At 35.4% G+C, this 21,571-nt stretch overlaps 1 protein-coding gene across 1 annotated transcript in view; it reads left to right on the plus strand.

Annotated features, from left to right (window-relative positions):
• Positions 1-21,571, plus strand: part of ADAM23 (ADAM metallopeptidase domain 23) — a 141,092-nt gene that overhangs the window by 83,121 nt on the left and 36,400 nt on the right. Inside the window, exons 5-14 of the mRNA XM_090282916.1 lie at positions 2,569-2,651; positions 3,698-3,761; positions 7,814-7,886; positions 8,671-8,747; positions 10,700-10,765; positions 15,304-15,375; positions 17,460-17,623; positions 18,596-18,680; positions 19,630-19,720; positions 20,494-20,542. Coding sequence (XP_090139042.1) covers positions 2,569-2,651; positions 3,698-3,761; positions 7,814-7,886; positions 8,671-8,747; positions 10,700-10,765; positions 15,304-15,375; positions 17,460-17,623; positions 18,596-18,680; positions 19,630-19,720; positions 20,494-20,542 — 824 coding nt within the window. The remainder of the gene's footprint in view (positions 1-2,568; positions 2,652-3,697; positions 3,762-7,813; positions 7,887-8,670; positions 8,748-10,699; positions 10,766-15,303; positions 15,376-17,459; positions 17,624-18,595; positions 18,681-19,629; positions 19,721-20,493; positions 20,543-21,571) is intronic.

The raw sequence follows: 21,571 nt of genomic DNA on the forward strand, positions 1-21,571 counted from the left end.
AGTTTCCAGTGCAAATGAATGAAACTAAAATCTAAGAAAGGACTTGGAAATATTTTCTGGGGAAAAATGAATATTTTTAGGAGTATCTGGAAAAGTGCAGTTTTTCTTAGAAAGGTCAAGTAAATATGACAGTATTTGCTATGCACTTCTAATAATCACCTGATTTAAGATGGCCTTTTGGTATGACACAAAGCACTAAACCAGTTTGATGGAATTTACAGTTATCTATGACTTTTTATAGAATCACATGAGGAGTCTGAAGTTTAATTGCATAGTATCGATCTGGATTCTCAAATTACTGAGATGTGCAATACCATTTGTCCTTATAAGTTCCAGAGTTGCATATGCAAACAGAACTTGACATATTATGTACAAGTCAATACTTACATACAAGTTTGTTTTATGAGACCTGAAAAGCAACCCTTTATAAAATATTAACAAGGTTATAATACCGAATTTAGACAACCAACATGGAAAATTTGTATTATACTTACTAAGAGGAAACAAATTGAATTGGTTGGGGAATGGTCATTTGCTGTGTGGGTGGACACCATTAGTCACTTTAAATAGCCTCTGAGGCTATTGTAATACAGTATAATAAACAGTGATTGGAATGACCGTAAATCACCAATAAAATGTCAAAGTGTGTCCAATACACTCTATTTAGGAAAACAAATAGGAAGCTTCTGGTTAAACATTGTGGATTCAATGCTGATATTTATTTCCTTCTATAACACACTCAAATAGTGCTTAAGAAATTTTAAAAAGCGTAAGACAAGAGAAGAAAAGACAACAGAAGAGAGATGTCCATAAAATTGTAGGAGATAGAAAGCAGATGGATGAGGAGTAGCTGTCTGAGATTTGAGCTTTTCCTGCTTTGCTAAGTTCTTCTGGGCAAAACCAGAAGAAGCCAGCCAGCTCATGTCACGTCTCCCAGAAAGGCTCAGGATTTGAAAGCACATGAAAACAGAAAGGTTGGTTCAAAGTAAATCCCTGATCTACTCCAGACCTCATATAGCCAGGTGGCCATATCTTCTGTGCTCTGGTGGAAGGGCTTAGTTTTTAGAGAAAAATCGAAGGGAGGGAATTATCAGAGAAATAATAAGTTTCCCAGAACGGGAGTGTATGCATTTTCTTGATGAAAGGGTGTAACAGAGTGCCCAGCACAATGAATAAGCAAAGACTCACCCACAGCAACATGTCGTGAGATTTTATACAAATGGGAATAAATAAAATTTCCCAAAGTCTTCATGAAAGGGGAAAATAGATTTGAGAGAAAATATCTAGCATTAGAGTTACATCCAACTCACAACAACAATGTTAGAAGCTGTAGGACTATGCAAAATGCTGTCCAAATGCCAAGAGAAAATAATTTCCAATCTAGGATTCTCTACCCACCCGAATGATCACTCAAGTATAAAGATGGAAAAAGAAATTTTCATTTGCACATGTCTCGCCAAATTTATCTCCCATGAACACTTTTTCAAGGAAGTATCAGAGGGTGTGTGCCTCCAGAAATGAGTAGAGTGAGGCTGAGTGGACAAGACACGGGTGGGGTCTAGGGATCAATGCAGGGAGTTCCCAGGGGGATGCTACAGAGAAGCATCAGGCCTAGCAGGAGGTTGCAGGGAAACCATAAGGGTATCTCCAAGAACAAAATAGATATGATAAATGTTCTGATGTGTTTGACCATAGGAGAAGAGTTTTAGATACTGTTTCAGATAATGGGGCTATTAAATACATGGGAAAATCAGCAAACAAGAAAATGAAGAAAAAATTCTCTAAAAATTAAAATGGGGCAAGAAAGAAAATGTAATCACAGTGACACAACTATGCACAGTATTTGCATAGTTTTAATATAAACACTAAATGATAATTTAACCCAAAATTGATTATGTGTATTAGAATGTATTGGGGGGCAAAAGAGGTTGTTAAGATTCTATATTAGGGAGATAATTTCTAAAGTGCAGTAAATCAGGACGTAGGAGCATAAATATTCCATTTGGAAATACATAGGTAAACAACAGAAGCAGCAGCTAAAGGAATTAAAAATTATTGCTATGGACATGGGGAGACAGGGAGAAAGGAAACTGCTACATTTTTAAAAACAGGCTTTGTAGTTACTATGTGATTTTGAAAACTAAGTTGTATATTACTTACAAAATGTTTTAAAATAATTTAATTTTAAATAGTAGGAAAGGAAATAATAAGGTTTTATGTAATTTTCTGTAAGAAATGATTGTAAATAACAACACTGGAGTCTCTCCTCAGGCAGAAGACTTTATTCCAAAACTATGTGTTAAGCATCTACTCCCTTACATGCTAAAGGAAGGTGTATAAGTTGTACCAGTTGCATTGGTGTCTTATTTCCATAAAGCCTTTCATCCTTCATTAAATTTTATAACACATGCTTGTTATAGGAAAGTGGAAAAATTGCCTATTGCCCTTTGAGATTTCACATTAACCAGGAGCAGTATCCAGGACCATCCTCCCAGTTCTGCATAGACGTGTCCCAAAGAGTGAATCGTGATGCGTAATTTCTCAAGTCAGCCTTCTTCTGCATTGCAGGGCGGAGAGCACTGTTACTACCATGGAAGCCTCCGTGGTGTCAAGGGCTCCAGGGCGGCTCTGTCAACCTGCAATGGACTTCAGTACGTGGGTCTCTCATTGGGAGGATGAACTTGCTTTCATCCATTCATCCTTTCTGCCTTTTCTTTCACAGATATGTATTGTACTGACTCTCTTGTGCCAGCCCCATGTCAGGGACTGGATATGGAGGGGTAAATAAGGAGGGCCTAGTCTCTGCTCTCTTAACACTCAGAGCTTGCAGGAGATTCTCAGATTAAACAAGTGGTTACACAGATCAATATTTAATTTGCCTCTTTGGTAGGTACTGTGAAAGGACAAGACAATAGGGTGACCTTCCTTAGATCCAGAAAGGTTTCCCAGAGGTGGATGCTAGAGGACATGTCAGTTGGGTTAGACGGAAGGTAACTAGGAATTAGCCAGGTAAGACTCGGGGTGGAAGAGAGGAGCTTGGAGCTTATGCATGGGCTTGAGGCAGGCTTTAAAAGGCGTCTGTAGGCACCTTTAGACCCAAACACAGAACACATCATGTAAAGATCTATTTGTATTCATGTGAGCAAAAAAGATCTTGAAAATCTTATCTTTACACACAGTAAAATATGCTGTATCTTTTTGATTTAATTAATGGAAACTCACAGTTTGCAAGCATAAAGATACTTCTGTTTGCCTTTTCAGAATCAGGTGATTTTAGATTATTGTTATACATGAAGAACCTACTTTTCTTATAGATGATATTGGATTGCATAACAAGAAGTTGAGACTAATCTTGCATTATTCTGGAATAACTCACAGTACTGGAATTGCATGAACAGTCCAATCCCAGATTAATCTTCTAATCTGTTCATCTAATTTCAAAAAATTAATTATATTGGGTATAATTGCTCTTGGTGTGCACTTTTTACACCCTGTGTAGCCCATATGCTGTCTGAGTGTAGTGTGGGAACCACAGTAGGATTCTATACAGATATGTGAGTTATATTTGAGGTAATGCAAAGATATTTATTTAGTTATACTTTTTATGTTTAAAGATACAATGTGAAGCTCACCTACTGTTTCTTGCTGTTTGCTAAAATTGTTAATTCTCTTCTTGCGTGGTTTCTTATGTTGGCAGTGGTATGTTTGAAGATAATATCTTTGCGTATATGATTGAACCCCTGGAGCTGGTTCATGATGAGGTAAGTCTGGCTGTGACATCAGTTCCCTTATCGTGTTTTAGTCTTTCAGCATCTTTGCCTTGGAGCAATAAAAAGAATTATGTTATAGATTTCAACGTGCATTTATATATAGTACCTATTTCAGACTTAGAATGACACTATGAATTTTGAAGCTTAAATTGTACTTCCCAGGCTACTGGTCAGGGATGATAAGATGCAGCAGAACGAAGTTTTCTGAAGTGAAAGATAGTTCTTTCCAGTCCATAGGAAGAGGAAGGAGGACATTATGTTTAGTACAGACCAACTTCTTTTCCTTTAAACTAGCTTTTATTGTCACCAGTTCTTTAGGTAACTGTACAACTGTAAGCATGTACTTAACTTTTATGAGCCTAAGAATCTTCAGTGGGGAAATCTGTGGCTGATCTATGATTACATTATATAATAGTTAGGTTTCTTTAGAGGTAGGGACGAAATTAATGTTTAGTCATGCATAGGCTGACAACCTAGACAAAAATTAACGCGGCATTATGCTAAGTGAAGTAAGTCAGACAGACAAATCCTTGTGATCTCACTTATATGTAGGATCTAAAAAAAATGCTAATACGTAGAAATAGAAAACAGATTAGTGGTTAGCAGAGGCCAATGGGAAAAATGAAATGGGTGAAGTTGATCTAAAGGTACATTCTTCCAGTTATAAGGCAATTAATTTCTGGGAGTGTAATACTATATTGTATATTTGAAAATTGCTAAGGAAGTAGATCTTAAAGATTCTCATCAGAAGAAAAAGAATTGTCTCTTGTGAGGTGATGGGTGTTCACTAAACTTATTGTGGAGATCATTTTGTAATCGATACATTTATCAAATCATGTTGCATACCTTAAACTTATACTATGTTATATGTCAATTATATCTCAATACACTAATCATGTTGCTCACTAATAGAATGTAACAATTTAAAATTTGGTGTATGTTCATCAAATACTGTAATGAGAGTGTACTACATTCTGGTACTATTTCAGGTGTTGGGGATAAAATGGTGAACAAAATAGACATAGAAACTGAGCCTAATGAATCTTACAGTCTGCATGAGCAGACGGGAATAAACAGGATGAATAAGTAATTACATATGGTATGTTAGACAGTGATATATGCTAAGGATTAAAAATGATGCCAGGCAGAGTTAAACCTTCACATTAACTATCCAGGGAAGGGCACAATGACAGAGTAGTTTGAATGAAGACCTTCAAGAAATTAGGGAGCTGGAAGAACATTTCAGGAGAAGAGCAAATACAAAGGCCCTGAGGCAGGACTATTCCAAGAATGTTGTAGGAACTTGGAGGAAGCCTGTTGGAGAAGAGTGGAAAAGGGGTGGGGGGAGCCTGGCAGGAGATAAAGGCACTGAGATGTGGCAGTAGGGAAGTCAGGTCAGTGAAAAGAAGTGCGACTGGGAAAATATTTTGAGGGTCATAGAGCCAGAATATTGCAATGATGTGATAGGGAGCAAAAAAAGTTTTTTATCTTTGGAGATTTCAAACATAGATAAAAAAAATTTGAAACAGGTAATGGTCATGCAGGCTATTGATAATAGTTGAACATTTATTTTCTTTGTTGTGGCAATATATGCATGAATATGGAGTCAATTTCAAATATGAGATAGAAAAGTCATTAAATTTTACATGATAAATGTTTGAATAATCCTTTGTCGTTTTTTCAACTACTGACTATAAAAATTAACAGATAAGGAGACAACCCCACCTAGATAAAGACATTTTGATTAAGTAAAATGTTTTTCCTGTACTCCAGTGGTAGGTAGATAACCTCCATAGAGCAAAATTATTTAACTCATTCAGCAAAAAATTAACTTTGATTTCTGGCATTAATTAATAGCCCTGTTATTCTAAGAAAACAAAATAAAGTAAAATTTAAAGAACAAAACAAAACAAAAAGTCACAACTCCCTAAGCCTTAGAGAATTTAAATATGGAAAATCAGATAATTTTTCATTATATCCCTAATAGGGCAATTTTATAGATTTGATGAATTAATAAATGTATGTGACTGTATCTAATAAAATGTTGTTGAAGAGATTTCTAAACATAAGCTGCTATTATCCTAATGTGTAAAGCATTGGTTTTACATTGTTAAACCCATGATCATATTCTTCCAGAGTAGATTGTTACATGCGTAATGCCTTTCCTTTTCTGCCTTCTTTCTGCCTTCTTCCTTTTATTTTTCAATTTTTATTTTTATTTCTTTCAATTATGGTTGACATTCAACATTATATTAGTTTCAGGTGCATAGTGTTTAGACATTTATATAACTTACAAAGTGATTCCCTTGATAAGTCTAGTACCCACCTGGAATCATATACATAGTTACTGCAGTATTACTGACTATACGTATTCCCTATGCTGTGATTATTTCGTAACTACCAATTAGTCCTGTCACCGTTTTTACACATCCTCCCAACCCCTCTACCATCTGGCTATCATCAGTCTGTTCTCTGCATCTATGAGTCTGTTTCTGTTTTGTTTGCTTGTTTATTTTGTTTTTTAGTTTCCACATATAAGTGGAATCATGTGGTATTTGTCTTTTTCTGTCTTCACATCATTTAGCAATTTGTCCTTCTCTTCACCACCAGTAGAAGAAAGGCACAGTACTTGAAACTTTAAATTAGTCACTGTTTTAAAATTGTACTGCTAATCCAATTGTGAGTCTCATTACTCTAGGCATCTTTTCACCTATAACCAGAATTAAGAGTTTAATGTACTTGAATTTAGATTTTTTTTTGATATTTTGTTTATTTTTATTATGTTTAGTATGCTTTACAATAAGTCAAGTAATAAGGATGGGATGTTTCTAATGAGAATTCATTATCTCTTAGGTAGTAAATGAATAGTAAAATCTTAATTATTGTAAGTCTTTTATGTAAGATATTTAAAAATTCTTAAACTTATTGATTATAGAGAGAAAGAGGAAAGGAAAGATAAAGAGGGAGAGAGAAACATTGATTTGTTGTTCCACTTATTTATGCCTTTATTGGTTGATTCTTGTATGTACCTTGACTGGGATCAAACCTGCACCTTGGTGTATCTGGACGATGCTCTAACCAACTGAGCTACCGGGCCAGGCCTATGTAATCTATTAAGAACACTGCTTCTTAAAAACTGTTTTTTCTGATTATTAAACTGACATATTGTAGGAAATTTGGAAAAGCAAAATGAACAGAACTTAACTAAATAGTAATTACACATTATCCTATCCCCCAGAAATAACTTCTCTTCACTTTTCAGTGTATATTCTACCAGTTTTCTAATGATATATTTCCACATATTTAAAAAATACATTGGATTATTATTTTTTAATATAATTTTAATTCAGTAATGTATAATATCTCTGAGAGTCTGTATTTTTATTTGTTAAATGGGGATAAAATATGAACTGTATGGAGTTCCTGTGAAGATTAAATTGCATAATGTGTTCATTAAGAGTGGGTGGCACATAACATGCACTCAGTAATGGGAGCTAATAGTAATAATAGTAGTGGAAATAAGACATTTCTAAAAATGCAATTTCTAGGGCAAAGGATATTAATGTTTTCAGGGCTATTGATAGAATTGCTAAATTTCTTTTTGAACTATGCTACCAATTTTCTCCTGCCAGCAATGTATAATAAGAGTGCTTTTCGCCTCTTTATAATTAACTTCAGTTATCATAATTTTTAAACCTTTGCAATCTTGAAGGCACAAATTCATATTTTGAAAGAATATTAAAGTATTCATCATTTTTTTATATATGCATTGACCATTTGTGTTTTTTTCTTGTGAATTTCCTATTCATGGCTTTGGAGAAAGCTAAGACTTAAGAGCCGCTAATAAGACCAGTTGGGTGATGCTCTATTTTATTTAAAATTAAAGTTTCAATACAACATGTACTTTTCATTTTTGATGGCTGAAACATTAGCATATAAATGTCTCCATTTTAGGAAAGATATTACAGAAAGTTCTAACACAATTCCTTAGAGGCATAATGACATCTTGCTTTTTCATTGTCTACAATTGTTTTTTGTTTCAGGAAAGTACAGGTCGCCCACACATAATCCAGAAAACCTTGGCGGGACAATATTCTAAGCAAATGAAGAATCTCAGTAAGTTTTAATTCAGATAGCCATTCTATTTTATGTAATTGGAGCTATGACTTGGTGGAAGCTGGTAGACATGTAGGCTTGTTGGGAAGCAAAATTGACTTGAGATTTGGAGTGAACAGTGTGGGTGGGTGGTGGAGTGAACGGTGGCTTTCATGTAATGAGATATGGATAGTTGTTTCAAATGGAGAGACTGAAATATGAAGCCCAGGAATAAAGTTGCGTTAGGAACCAGAGTATGGCCAAATTTATTGTTCTGTAGCCAGCTTGTATTATTTCTCTTGTATGCTCTCACTTTGAGACATCTTAAGCATGCTGATTTGCAGAAGCTTCTTTTGGGCATTGCTATGTGTGATGTTACTGCTCTTGTATATTGATGCCAAAAAGTCTTTAATAATTTATGCAAAAACTTATGGCATACATTATTTTTAATTCTAAAATGAATTAAGCATAGTAGAATTCTCTTAAATTTTTACATATTGAAGATCAGGCGATTGTAGGTCAAATATACATATTCTAATGAGTCTTGAACAACTCGTTATGACTTTGGTGGCGCTTGGAAGAAAATTATGTTTGAATTATATTCTAATTTAATTACAAATGAATTATATTTGTGACTGTGAGAATGTGAAATGTTTAATGACCAATGTACATTTTTCACCTTCATTTTCATTTGAGATTAACTATGCTATCCAGGCTGCTATTTTTTCATGTAATATTTGAAAAACATACTCCCATTGAAATACAGTTGAACATAAATTTCATTATTCCTTTTTCTTTGACTCAGGTGTGGCAAGCCGTGATGAGTGGCCCTTTCTATCTGAATTACAGTGGTTGAAAAGGAGAAGGAAGAGAGCAGTGAATGTGAGTGTGGCCTTGGGCCACAGGTGGGGCCATTTCACTTCATTCAGTTGTTGCCTGTCATTACACAGCAGCTAAGTGTACCTAAGACAGTTAAGATTTGGGCAACTCCCTCTTACACACAAGAACAACAAACCAAAAGACCCCTAAAATTTGAGTTTTGTAGGCATATTACTTTTTATTTGGCTTTCCCTATAAGTGATAATAAATTGATTATGGTGTCCTCTGAACCCTGATGTCATATAAGGAATGTATTATTTGAGCTCTATTTTCAAAGCGTTTCCTTATGAAAACTGCAGTGCTTTTTTTTTTCTATTGAAAATAAAGCACTTTTTAAAAATATAGCTTGCCCTGGCTGACGTGGCTCAGTTGGTTGGGCATAATCCTGCAAACTGAAAGGTCTCCAGTTCGATTCCCAGTCAGGACACATGCCTGGGTTGTGGGTTCCATCCCTGGTTTAGGGCACATGCAAGAGACAACTGATTGATGTTTCTCTCTCTCTTTCTCCTTTCTTCAATGCCCACACCCCCAGAATCTATAAAAGAAAATAATTAAAAAAATAAATTATGGTTTATATAACATCATAAAAACATTTCTGTTAACAAGAGAAACAGGGAAAAGAGGTTTTTAGATGTTGGCTAATCACACTTATTTTTAAATTTCTTTCTATTTAAAAACACTGTTATACCAAACTTTGAAACTGTTTGTTTTTCTGAACAGAATGAATCTATTTGACCATAAGTATCATGATAGTTACTAAATAAGAATCATATGATTATGTAATCAGCAATTGTCTTTTGGCTCCCATGTATTGATAAATGTATAGGGGCTTTGTAACTGAAATTATGTTCCTAGTCTTTCTCATAATAGATTAGAAAGCTGTAATGATGGGGACTGTCTAGTAATTACATGGTGAATGCTATGTAACCAAGAATTAATTCCATAGCGTATAGATTACATGATAATTTACTAGATAACTTAATGAGTAATTATACTGGAAATTGCACTTTTTAGATAATGTTTTGGCGAATGTATTTTTTTGTGTGAAAAAATTAGACTTCCAGCCATCAAAAACTTAGTTTCAGGTTAAATCATCTTCTTTTTATGATGCTCTCTTTGTATTATGGTGATAATTGATACAGGTTTCTTTTTCTTTTTAAAGTAGAGATATCTTTTTACTTACTCTTAAAAATGTGCTTGTTAATACTAAGTTTTATATAGGCTAATGACATTTCACTAAAGTCCACCACCATGAAATATAAACTGATCAATGGCCGTGTAATTTTCTAACTATGAAAAAGAAATAGAAGTTCAAATAACGGCTAAAATATTTAGATCCTGCTCTTATGGATTACCTGGTAATAATGAAAACTTGGAAGAATTTAGAATATTGTAATTGTTAATGTTTGTTACTGTAAGAAGTTGTGTGTTTAAGAACTAGTACACTATTATTAAGATTTCACTCCACTGAGTTAAGACTTCTATTTTAGTACAACTGGTACCTTTTCTAGATGTACTCTGCCATTCTTGTTAAATGACTTTTACATAGGTTTTCCTTGAAGTTTTAAGTAGATACGAATATTTTATCACATCTCAGAGCCAAAGAAATTGAGATTATTTGTTTTAACAGATTTATACTGTACATTTTTTCTCTGGAATATTTTTATATATAAAAATCATATAAAAACAACATAAGCTATTCTCTATTTTGATGACTACTTTAATAATACTTAAATACAGTTCTTTTCTGAATACTTGAATGTTTACTCATACCTTAGGGTCACTTTTTTCTATTTCTCTGAGTAGTTTCTTCAAGGGTGTTTATTAATTAGGCAGCAAAGAGTTCTTCTGAAATTCAAAGTCAATCTATAATTGAATAGTCATCATCAGAGATGATGTTATCTCTGATGATGTTATCTCTGTTATCTCTGACCATATATTTTTATTTTCCACAGCCATCTCGTGGTGTGTTTGAAGAAATGAAATACCTGGAACTTATGATTGTCAATGATCACAAAATGGTAAGAGCATGGAATCAATGGGTTTTGGACCCAACAGCTTACTTGAGAATGAATACACTTCACTTTTTATTCAGTTATTATGTATTACTTATTAAAGCCAAGATACTTAGATGCTTTATTTTTTGGAAATATTAAATGACTTCATTTATTTCATGGTGTTTTGGTACACTGGGTTTTATAGAAATTTCAGAACTCTAAACTTTCCCCCTGTTTAGTAATGATTGTAATTGATGGATTGAACTTTGTGTCGCTTCTTTCACTCGTCTTTACTTAAAATTCTTATTCGCTACTTTTCTCCATCTATGTATGTGGTCATTGCTTTCTAATTTTATTTTATGTCTTTGCTAGCTAGCATGTTATTTTTCTTACAAATTATTATGATTTGTGGCAGATATAATTATAAGAAATAAGCATATGTATTATAATAAAGGTATGCCGAAAGAGACCATCCTTAATTAATGTTTGAATTACTGAAAAAATTAATAACTTTTTGTTTCTTCTGTCAATATAAAATGTGATCCAAAGTGTCATTTTAGTAACAATTAAAAGATGAATGAAAAATAGTTATTGCGCCCCCCTCACCCCCACATAGGCTTCTCTTTAAGATAAAGTAAGAAACTTCCTTAACCATACTCCACTTAACCATTTCTCTTATAAAATGTCTTGGCTGAAGCCTAGAGCATTCTAAAGAATTTTGGTCAGTAAGCTATTTGCTAGTGTATCCATTTGCTAGGAGATGTTTAACACCTGGCTCTTTGAAAAAAAAGTCCTGATTTGAAAAACTGAACTAGAATAATTTACATCTGTTTTTCAATATCAGGAGATTTGCTCTTGGGTTTTAGAATAATCATCCCACTGAGAGTATTTGTCTTACAATCTTTGTGCTAGATGAGGCCACACAGTTATTTTGATAACTGTTGTCCTTGGGTTGAAAATCAAGCTCTAATTTTATTTTCTCAGAAAACGGATTTCTTAAGGATTACATTTGTTTAGGAACAAAAGACAAATTTGGCACTTTAAATGTAAATTATTTTCAACATTCTGAACATGTGAAAGTAAGTTTTATTATAAATGGAGATTGGACATTTTTCTTTGTATACAAAATTAGTTCTCATTCATGCAGGAAATAGAAATATTTCCCTACATTTACATTCATGCTTACCTCTTTAATTCAGAGTAACCTAATATTGGCTTCCTGAAGAAAATGCAGATATCTTCTTTTGAACAAGCATTATATTATCAGTGGATTTCATTAGGCACACACACACACACACACACACACACACACACACACACACACACACACACACACACACACACACACACACACACACACACACACACACACACACACACACACACACACACACACACACACACACACACACACACACACACACAGAAATCCCTCAATTTTGTAGAAAGCATTGTAGTAGCCGGCTGGCGAAACCTAATTCGTGAGCCAGTTATAGCCTTGATAAGGGTCTGCAAACATTTCTTTGAGCCATTAATCTAAATATAAATATTGAAAACCTTATTCTAATAGAAAAATGGTTGAAATATTTTAAAGTGCATGAAATACAAATGCGTTGCTTACATTTTTGCTCTATCCTTATGTGTAAATTAGGAAGTGAAAATGTAGCTCAGTATTTTTCTATTTAAAATTCATTTGGTTTTTCTTATTTTAAAACATATTTTATTTATTTTTATTTTTCAATTATAGTTTACATTCAATATTATTCTCTATTAGTTTCAGATGTACAGCATAGTGAAAATCCACTGTTTTTTATAAGTACGTAAGAAATTAAGAGTTCTTATTAATGATCATGATTTATTAGGAATATACATGAACTCTTTTATAAAAATTGTTAACTGAACAAGTTTATCTCCTATCTCAACCCAGAGTGGACATTGAATTCCAGCTGTTTTTATTTGCTCTCTCCTAGCCTCACTTTCTACATTTATAAAATAGGGATAATAAAACCCACCTACTAGAGTTGTGAGGAGCAAGTATTTCTTTTAGGAGACTTATCTTAGGTCCTAGTAATTCCTAGGTGTTCAATTAAATGGAAGTTCCAGTGCACAAATCTAGGTGTCATGGTTCGTCCTTATCTTACTTGCCCACTCTCTCAGCAGCATTGGACACAGTTGATTATCCTCTCCAATTTGAAACATTTTCTTCCCTCCTCGGCTTCTATGACACAAGAGTTCTTCCACCTTACTGGCCATTTCTTAGTCTTTTATATCTAACCTCCAGAATTATAGGAGTGCCCTGCAGCTTGGTTTGGGGCTGTCTTTTCTTTTTATAACTCATCTCCAAAGTGACCCTTTCCAGTCTCAAGTCTTCGAGTAATAACATGGCTTTAAATTTATCACTCTTTATACTTTTTAGCCTTCTGAGTTCCATAGTTACATATTCAACTGCTTATTTGACATCCATACTTCCATATTGAATAGGCACCTCACATTTAACATTTCCATATCAGAGCTCTTGGTTTCTGGGTCCTCAACTTCTTTTTCCTTAGTCTCTCTTGTTATTTTATTTTAGATGGCACCACCATCCCTCTAGTTATTCAAGTTCAAAACCTAGGAGACATCTTTCATTCTTCTCTATATTACCTTCCACAGCCTATACAGATGTCCAGCCTTTGCTGTCTTTTACCTGGACTGTTGTAATAATTTCCCAACAAGTCTCTGTTTCCATTTCTGAACCTCTTCTAGTTCACGCACCTGAGAGCAGGAAGAGGGATATTTCTAAAAAGAAAATCAGAGACTTGGAAATTACAAAACATGAAATAAATGAAAATCTTATCATATTTTGATAGACTTGAAAAAGACCTCAGTTTTTGAAACTTGCATGTCATATTTTTCCTGCTCATTATACTATAGAAAGAGGTTTCTAAAAAGGACCAATTAATATTCAGAAGGAAAATAAAATTTATCTTAGTAGATGTGTAACACCACTGCTTAAAGGCATATTCTTTTAAAGTATTCTTCCTTTCTTTTTGTGATGTGTGCTTCTTAATGTCAAGACTTTAAGTGTACAAGTCAGTGGTATTTTGTACCTTCACTATGTGGTGAACCATTACCTCTACCTAGTTACAAAACATTTTCATCACCCTAGAGAGACTTTTGCTTTTACTTTTTAAAATAGGCAACTTAAAATGTTGGGTTATTTATAGCAACTTCTTTATTCTCAGTTTAAAAACCCAGTTAAAATATCTTTCTGTGTCTCCACATAGTGGAAGAGGCTAGAGATCTCTCTGGAGCCTCTTTTATATAAGCAGTAATCTTATTCATGAGGGCTCCACCCTCATGACCTAACTACCTCTCAAAGGTCCCACCTCCTAATACCATCATTTTGAAGGTTAGGATTTCAGCACGTGAATTTTGGGGCAGACACAAACACTCATACCATAGCAAATGTTATAAATATAAATAGTTACAAGTTAATGAACGCTACTAATAACACAGTACTCTTTTATTGAACATCTATCATGGGCTGAGAAAGTGGGCTCAGTATTATCAAAAATAACTATCAGATATGTAAGCATTAAGATATAGTCCTTGTTTAAAAAACATAGTAACAGGGTTAGAGAGAGAATGAATGGGGAGAGTGAAAATTTACAGTGTGAAAGTGGAAAAGGAGAAAAAAAAGAAATCATAGTTTTTAATGTAGAAATATTTATAATCTTTATGAAAGATGCATTCTTTTAATAGTTATAATTGAAGACACATTGTAAAAACTTGAGGTGCAAGTCTAATTTGGTAGTTTGGGAATGTTCTTCTTTTTTTCTCAGTAAAGGGAATTATCCCTGGTGGTAGACTTTTGTTTTCAAATATCCTCTCAAAGGCATATTAAGCAAAGTACTCATTGCTAAAACTGTAGCCCTTCAGATGTTCCTTCATATTTATCCTATTGATTTAATTGTCTTTATTTTCTTAAATAATCATAAATTAATGGCACACTTCACTTTTCCTTTATGTGTCTTCTTTGTTCTAACTTTGAGCAGTCAAAAGTAAAAGTTCATTTGGAGGAGGCATTCATCTGAAAGAATATACTAGAATATACGGCCGATACATTCCATATCATGGATAGTATTTGAAGTGCTGCCTAAGAAATTTTCTTGATCTGTGTATGGCCTTGAGTTTAAAGTGAGGAGGATGTCCAGTTGGGACTCAGTTTCTTGGTGTAAGTCCTTTAAAAGCTGGGAAGTTTGTTCCATTGACGATGAAAGGATTACATTCACCGACATGGAGACTGAAATAACTTACTTCTCAGGAGTCAGGCTCCTCACACAGAGAGGAGTATAAACCCTCTCTGTTACCTGGAACATTGTGGGTGTTTTAGATCTTCAGAGTTTTGCCGCCTAACACAGAAATAAAATAAGAACACCACCATATCCAACATGGCACACACTAAATTCTGTATTCTAATCCCCAATTTCTGCTGTTGCTATGGGATTTCTGCTTTTGCAGAATTTTGAAAGTTACCATTATGATTTGGCAGTAACTGATATATCTTTTTTCCTCTCCAGTATAAGAAGTATCGCTCTTCTCATGCACACACAAACAACTTTGCAAAATCTGTGGTCAACCTTGTGGATTCTGTAAGTATCCCAGTTTTCTCAGACCTGTTTTCCCAAGACAGAATGGTTTATATCTCTATGTGCTTACTTGTTACTTTAGTTCTTGGGCAAAAGTAAAAATGTCACCCTTAAGCTCATCTGGCTAAGCAGTTGTGGAGTGGCCTCCTTCACAAAGAGTGGTATTATCAGAGTTTCAGGGGACTGTCGAGTTATTCATGGAACTCCAAAAACGCATTCAGGTCACTTCTGAGTGATGTCTGCATCTCCTTGTCAACAGAGCTTAAGGAGGACAAAAATACTGGGGAAAACTAGCTACCGAGAAGAGTACAAACTAAACTTGACAAAGGAGACTTGGTTAGCAGTAATTGCTTGAGCTTATTGACTTAAATATACAGTGGAAGAACTAATAGATTGAGGTGGATTATGTTTGAAGGGTATAGGAAAAACAAATATATTTTTTTAAGCCCAAATTTATCTTCTTACGTTTTCCTTTAGTGGAATGCTTTAGACTTCATTTCTAGGTGACAGAATTAAGTGCTGCATCCCCAAATAAAACTAATTCAGAAGAGTAAAATACACATCTCTTACAAAGGCCTCTAACTCTAAAAATCTTTTATATTGATAATGTTTTCCTTCTTTTGTAAGTTACAGGGAACTATGGTTAAGACTTTCCTGCTTTTTCTTGTTCTAGGTAGGAAATCCATAAATGTGAACATTATTCATTATGTTCCAATAAATTGTTCATTAGACTAGTCATAAATTAAATACAGCATTCTACTCCGTGTATTCTAATGTAAAGTGCTATTTTGTTCAGCTAAATATATTTTTATCTGATATTTATTGTATGTTTCCTCTTAACTAGGGAAAAAATCCTTTATATAAATTGTTAAATACTTAAATGGTACTTATTTTCTTCAAAGAACTGCCTTCTTTTCTGCCTTTTAAGAAGTCCAAAATCTCCAATCATATAAAGACTCATACAATGCCTGGTAGGCACAGCTGGATGGGCACAGTGTCATATGGAGTTAGGATTGAAATTCTGAAAGCCAATTTATACCTGGTTTTCTTTAATTTTAGCTCCTGTCAGTCTTCTGAGAGGAAAATTATAAGTGAATATGGAAATGAGAGTATTAAACACACCTTTCCCCCTGCCAAAGCTGTTTACTTGGCAGCATCCCTGTGCCAGTCACTTCAGCATGATTGAACAGAATTACATCTTGAAAAGTGTAATTTTTATTTTGTGTTACCATACAAGGTTCTGAAGCTGAACAATTGATTTTTAAAAGACATTACATTTAACTTGCTCCTTGTAAAAATCATTTTCACTTCATTGATTTAGGCATGCTGATATTCCCTTTCTTCATTGTGTTCAAAGGTCATCCATTATTTTCTTAATTAGCTTGAAAATAGGACAAAATGACAACATTCATTGAAATTGCTTAATTGTGTGAATTATTTAGCTACTGGGCCAAAGGGAGAGAAAGAGCAGAAAGACGCAACGTGAAAGCTGTGAGCAATGCCGCCCTGTGGTGAAGGTGAACCCGTGATATAAATCTGCTCTTTTCTCTTTGGGCCTCAGGTCTGTGGCTCTCTCCCAGTGTGATTTTACTTTTCATCTAACAAAGATTCCTAGGGCAAGCCAGCCATGGTGCTGGTGCTGGTCCAAGGATTTAGTGATCTGTTCCAATCCTGCAGGGATAATCGGCCGTACTGCACTCCCCAGAGCTGGTATATTTGGCTCCAACTTGTTACCTCCTATGAGGTTTGAGAGGATGTCTTTTCTAAACCCTGAGTTAAATTTATATCCAAACTTTAGACTCTTGACGTCCCTGCTATCTCTCCTGAAGTGAGATGCCTGGCCACTTAATGTGCTGATCCGAGATTGAAATAACCTTGTAGGAGAGGCCGCATTGTGGGATTGTGCATTCTCTCTTTATTTTTGCTCTCGGAAGTGAGAAAGGAAAAGAAGATACTCTCTGATGAGCTAATTTTGACTTCTTGTTCCCCTCTCACTTCCCCTCCTGTTTTTCCGCTAACTCTGAATCATTGACTGCATGTTTGACCCAGCATTTTCCTCCTGCACCTGTCCTGTTTTACACCCTCAGATTTACAAGGAACAGCTCAATACTAGAGTTGTCCTGGTGGCTGTGGAGACCTGGACTGAGAAGGATCACATTGACATCACCACCAACCCTGTGCAGATGCTTCATGAATTCTCCAAATACCGGCAGCGTATCAAGCAACACGCTGATGCTGTGCATCTCATCTCGTATGTACCTGTAGTCTTTGGCTTGCCCCTTATCTTTATCGGTTATATGTCAATATGTCGATTTTGAACAAGGGTGATGTTGATTCCGCTCTCTCTTATATAAGAAGAATGGAGGTAGGCTGCCCGGGCTGGGAGGGTGGTTTTGCAATCATTGGATCCACCTTCAGAAGATATCTCTCCCTTCAGACGTTCCCTCCACAAGGTCAACTCATGATTCAGAATGGCTGCTGGTGCGCTAGCCCTCATTTCAGGAGGCAAGAATGACAGTCCAGGAGGACAGCAAGATGGCATTCCTCCCAGCCGAGTTAGCACCTTTACAGCACATGTCCTGAAAGCTTGCACACATTGATTGCACCAAGAAATCACTTGCTAAATCTTACTCATATGGCCACATTGAGCTGGGAGGGAGGCTAGGAAATACAGACCTTTGAGGTAAATTATTGACTAAAATTGAACTTCTATCACTAAGGAAAAGAGGTACCATATTTTCCTGTGTGTGTTAGGAGTTCCCTTTTCCACTTACGGTAAAGCTATTTTCAGACAGTTCTCTGACGTTCTGTCCTGGAAACAAACCAATCAAAGGTTCCTCCCTTTCCTCTCACTTTCCTCTTGCTTTTCTTTCGGTCTTTAATCAACATTTTATAATAATCAGCAATATTTTGTATAACTACCAGTATCTTCTCTATTAGAAAAAAGTCAAGAGTTGTGGCCTCTCTTTATGTCCTCAATTTCTCATCTAATACATGATGCTTTGTAGGGGCTCAGTTAATATTTGCTCAACTGAGATTATTAACATAATATAAATTCAAGGTTTTTTTTTTTAGGACAACATAAATTTAAATGTATTTGAAATGCAGTTTTTGATTTTTTTTTGAAGGGGGATGGTCTTGGGTATGCAGGGTAGGGGAATTATGGGAGAGCATATGTGATGGTCACCACATTGATTGCCTAATATCGATTTCTTTTCTTAAGGCGCGTGACTTTCCACTATAAAAGAAGCAGTCTGAGTTACTTTGGAGGTGTCTGTTCTCGCATAAGGGGAGTTGGTGTGAATGAGGTAAATTCTGTCAATATTCTTAAAGTGAAGTTTTGTCTTTGCACCTGATGTGATCTCTTTTTTTCCCCTTTGGTCCAGTTTACATCTTTTCTTAGGCTTGTTTAGAATGATAATGACATCAAGAAGATAGTATGAGTGGTTTATAATTGTAAATTGAACCCAAAGTGGTCTTTGTTGTTAGAAAATAAATATTGTTTTTCTTCACAATGATCGTTTTCACATTTATCAGGCACATGCAAGCCAAAGAGAATTTTTGGCATTGATAGATAAATTTGTACAAGCTTATTAATCCTTCCCTTATAACATTTTTGGGAAGTTATAATGCTCCTTTGCCCATGTTAGGTTTAACTCACTTATATCAAAGAGCCTGTGATTGTATCTAATCAGTATTTTTGTTTTTTTCCCTATATAAATTTTTTTAACTTTATACCTTCTACCTACCTATCTAAGAGTTAATTGAAACAATTATTTTCTTAATATCATTGTTTGGATTTCAATACCTTTATTTATAATAAGAAAATTCTTATAACAGTTGGCAACAGCACCTAAAAAACCAAACCAACTATATGTACACCCTGATCAATACCAGAATATACCAGGTTATCCCCATAGCCATCCTTCAGTAGAGACCTCTCTTGACATATTTGTAGTAAGTTGAATTGATTCTTGGTTTGATATGGGTTGTGTCGGGGCGCAGCCTTTCACGACTTGTGTGATATGATTCCGTGTGAGAGCATCGAGTTCTGAGAGATGCCATGTAGTCACAGAGGCTTTCTGCTTCCTGGGCCCCGTTGCAAGGGAGAAGTGAGAAAGGAGCATGTGCTGCTTTTCGATGCTGTGAGGCTCTACTTAGGGAACTGAGATGCGATGTGGTAATGATCAAGAAATAATAACTAGCTTTGTGCACTCTCTCAAATGTTTCCCACACACTTTCAACTCTGAAAAACAGTATGGTCTTCCAATGGCAGTGGCACAAGTATTATCGCAGAGCCTGGCTCAAAACCTTGGAATCCAATGGGAACCTTCTAGCAGAAAGCCAAGTATGTACACTGACCTTCTTACTCACTTTCATGTGCCATTCTGTCTGTGTAATGCATGTCCAGCCACTTAATACATTGTTTTTATTTCTAAGTCATTGTTGTTTTGCTGCAATATATCTCCTTTCTCTAAGAAAAAAATTCTAAGATGAGCAACTTAAGGTAATTCTTAGTATGTTTGGGTTGTAGAAATGTCGTTTTTTTTTAGAATCCCTAAAATCATGCTTTCTCAGAGTGTGATCAGCTCTCTCATACCATGCAGTGTTGGAGTGGTGAGCGCTCACACTCTGGGTTCTACCACCTGGGTATAGACACGAGATGCCAGGGAGGCTCCTTCAAAAACCTAGTAAGAGCACAATTGGATCAGGACATGGCTCAGCTCTAGAGTCAAAAAGGAGCTTAAACGCAACTTGCCCACCTACCTCCCTCCAATTAAACTCATCCACTAGCCCTACTAGAAGCGTTAGAGAAGAAGCCTCCCGGACAGGCAGGTTCTGACCCAAGAACTTAACTGAGTTCTCTGAATTACAAAAATGAGGAGAGGGACACAATTGTATTTCTTGCCAGCTGTTGTCAGAGAAAGCAATTTGTATTTCTGCAAAGAATAAAGAAATGCTGATTTAAAGGAAGTCTATTTTATTCAGTGGGACTTCACCTTCTGTAGCTATGACATGGAATTAGTAATAAGAAATTATCTAAGAGCGGTAATGAAAATTAAAGATGTGACTTTGTTGTTTCTCTTTTCTTCTATTGCTTTAATTCTTTCCTTGGATTAGAATGTGACTGCACAGAGTCCTGGGGTGGCTGCATAATGGAAGAAACAGGGTAAATTTTCATTATACACCCATTTGATAAATGTCTTTCACTGAAATTGCTGCATATAATTAGATACAGTCTCTCAGGTACTGGTCTTTCAGGCTAAGCACTTAGTATAAATTCAATAATTAATTATCTGATATTTTAAAAATGAAAGGACTAATTTACTTTATATTTTAATTTTTTATTTAAAGTTGACGGTACGTGTAAAATATACTAACTATGTCTACTTGTATGAACCCTTAAAAATAGCACAGTATTAAATGCTTCTAAGTTTAATAGAGGCATTAATTTTTTAGTACACTTAGAATAAAAGCTGGTGGTCTACTTACAGCAGTCAGTGAAAATCAATTTAGTTGTCAATTTATTTTTTAAGAAACTCACAAATAGACACATTGCTGTAATAAAAATTGTACTATACTCTTATATAATCAATAATTTTTTTTTACAGACAGATTTATTGTGTCTAAATTAGGTAGTCCTCTACTGATAGATATTTGAACATTTCTTCACCTCTCTCCTCTCTTATTTGAGGATACGATGGGCACCAGAGCAGCTGCCCTGGAGCTGCCATTGCTTCTGTGAATCAAGGCCCGGAAACATTGTCCTCTTCCCCAGGGACCCCTGCCTGTGGCAACCACTGCCTCAAGGCCCCCTAAGCTAGAGCCCTCTTCTTGTAGACGGGAAAGGTTCCTTACCCATGTGCCTCTTCCACTTCCTTTGCCCATGCCTGACATCTGCTCAACACATGGGCCAGTTCTGGTGCTGCCCCCACCTCCAGGAGCCTGGGTGGCCAGAAACCCTAACCTGCTATACTGAGTCTCTCCCTCATTCTTCCTCCAGGAGTTCAGCTCACGGGATGACAGGAGGGTGAGCGTGAGGGTTTGCAGAGAGAGTCAACCACTCTGCCTGCTACTTTCGGACACATGTTTTTAGAAATGTAGTTTAAACTTGAGACTGTTAGATTCCACAGTCCCCTTGCTTTTGTACCATAGTTCAGTAACATTTTGTCTTAAAAAGGTTTTTTTGAGAGTTACT

The sequence above is a fragment of the Furipterus horrens genome, unplaced genomic scaffold (genome assembly GCF_987537825.1).
Source record: "Furipterus horrens unplaced genomic scaffold, mFurHor1.1.pri manual_scaffold_1, whole genome shotgun sequence".
Classification (NCBI taxonomy): Eukaryota; Metazoa; Chordata; class Mammalia; order Chiroptera; family Furipteridae; genus Furipterus; species Furipterus horrens.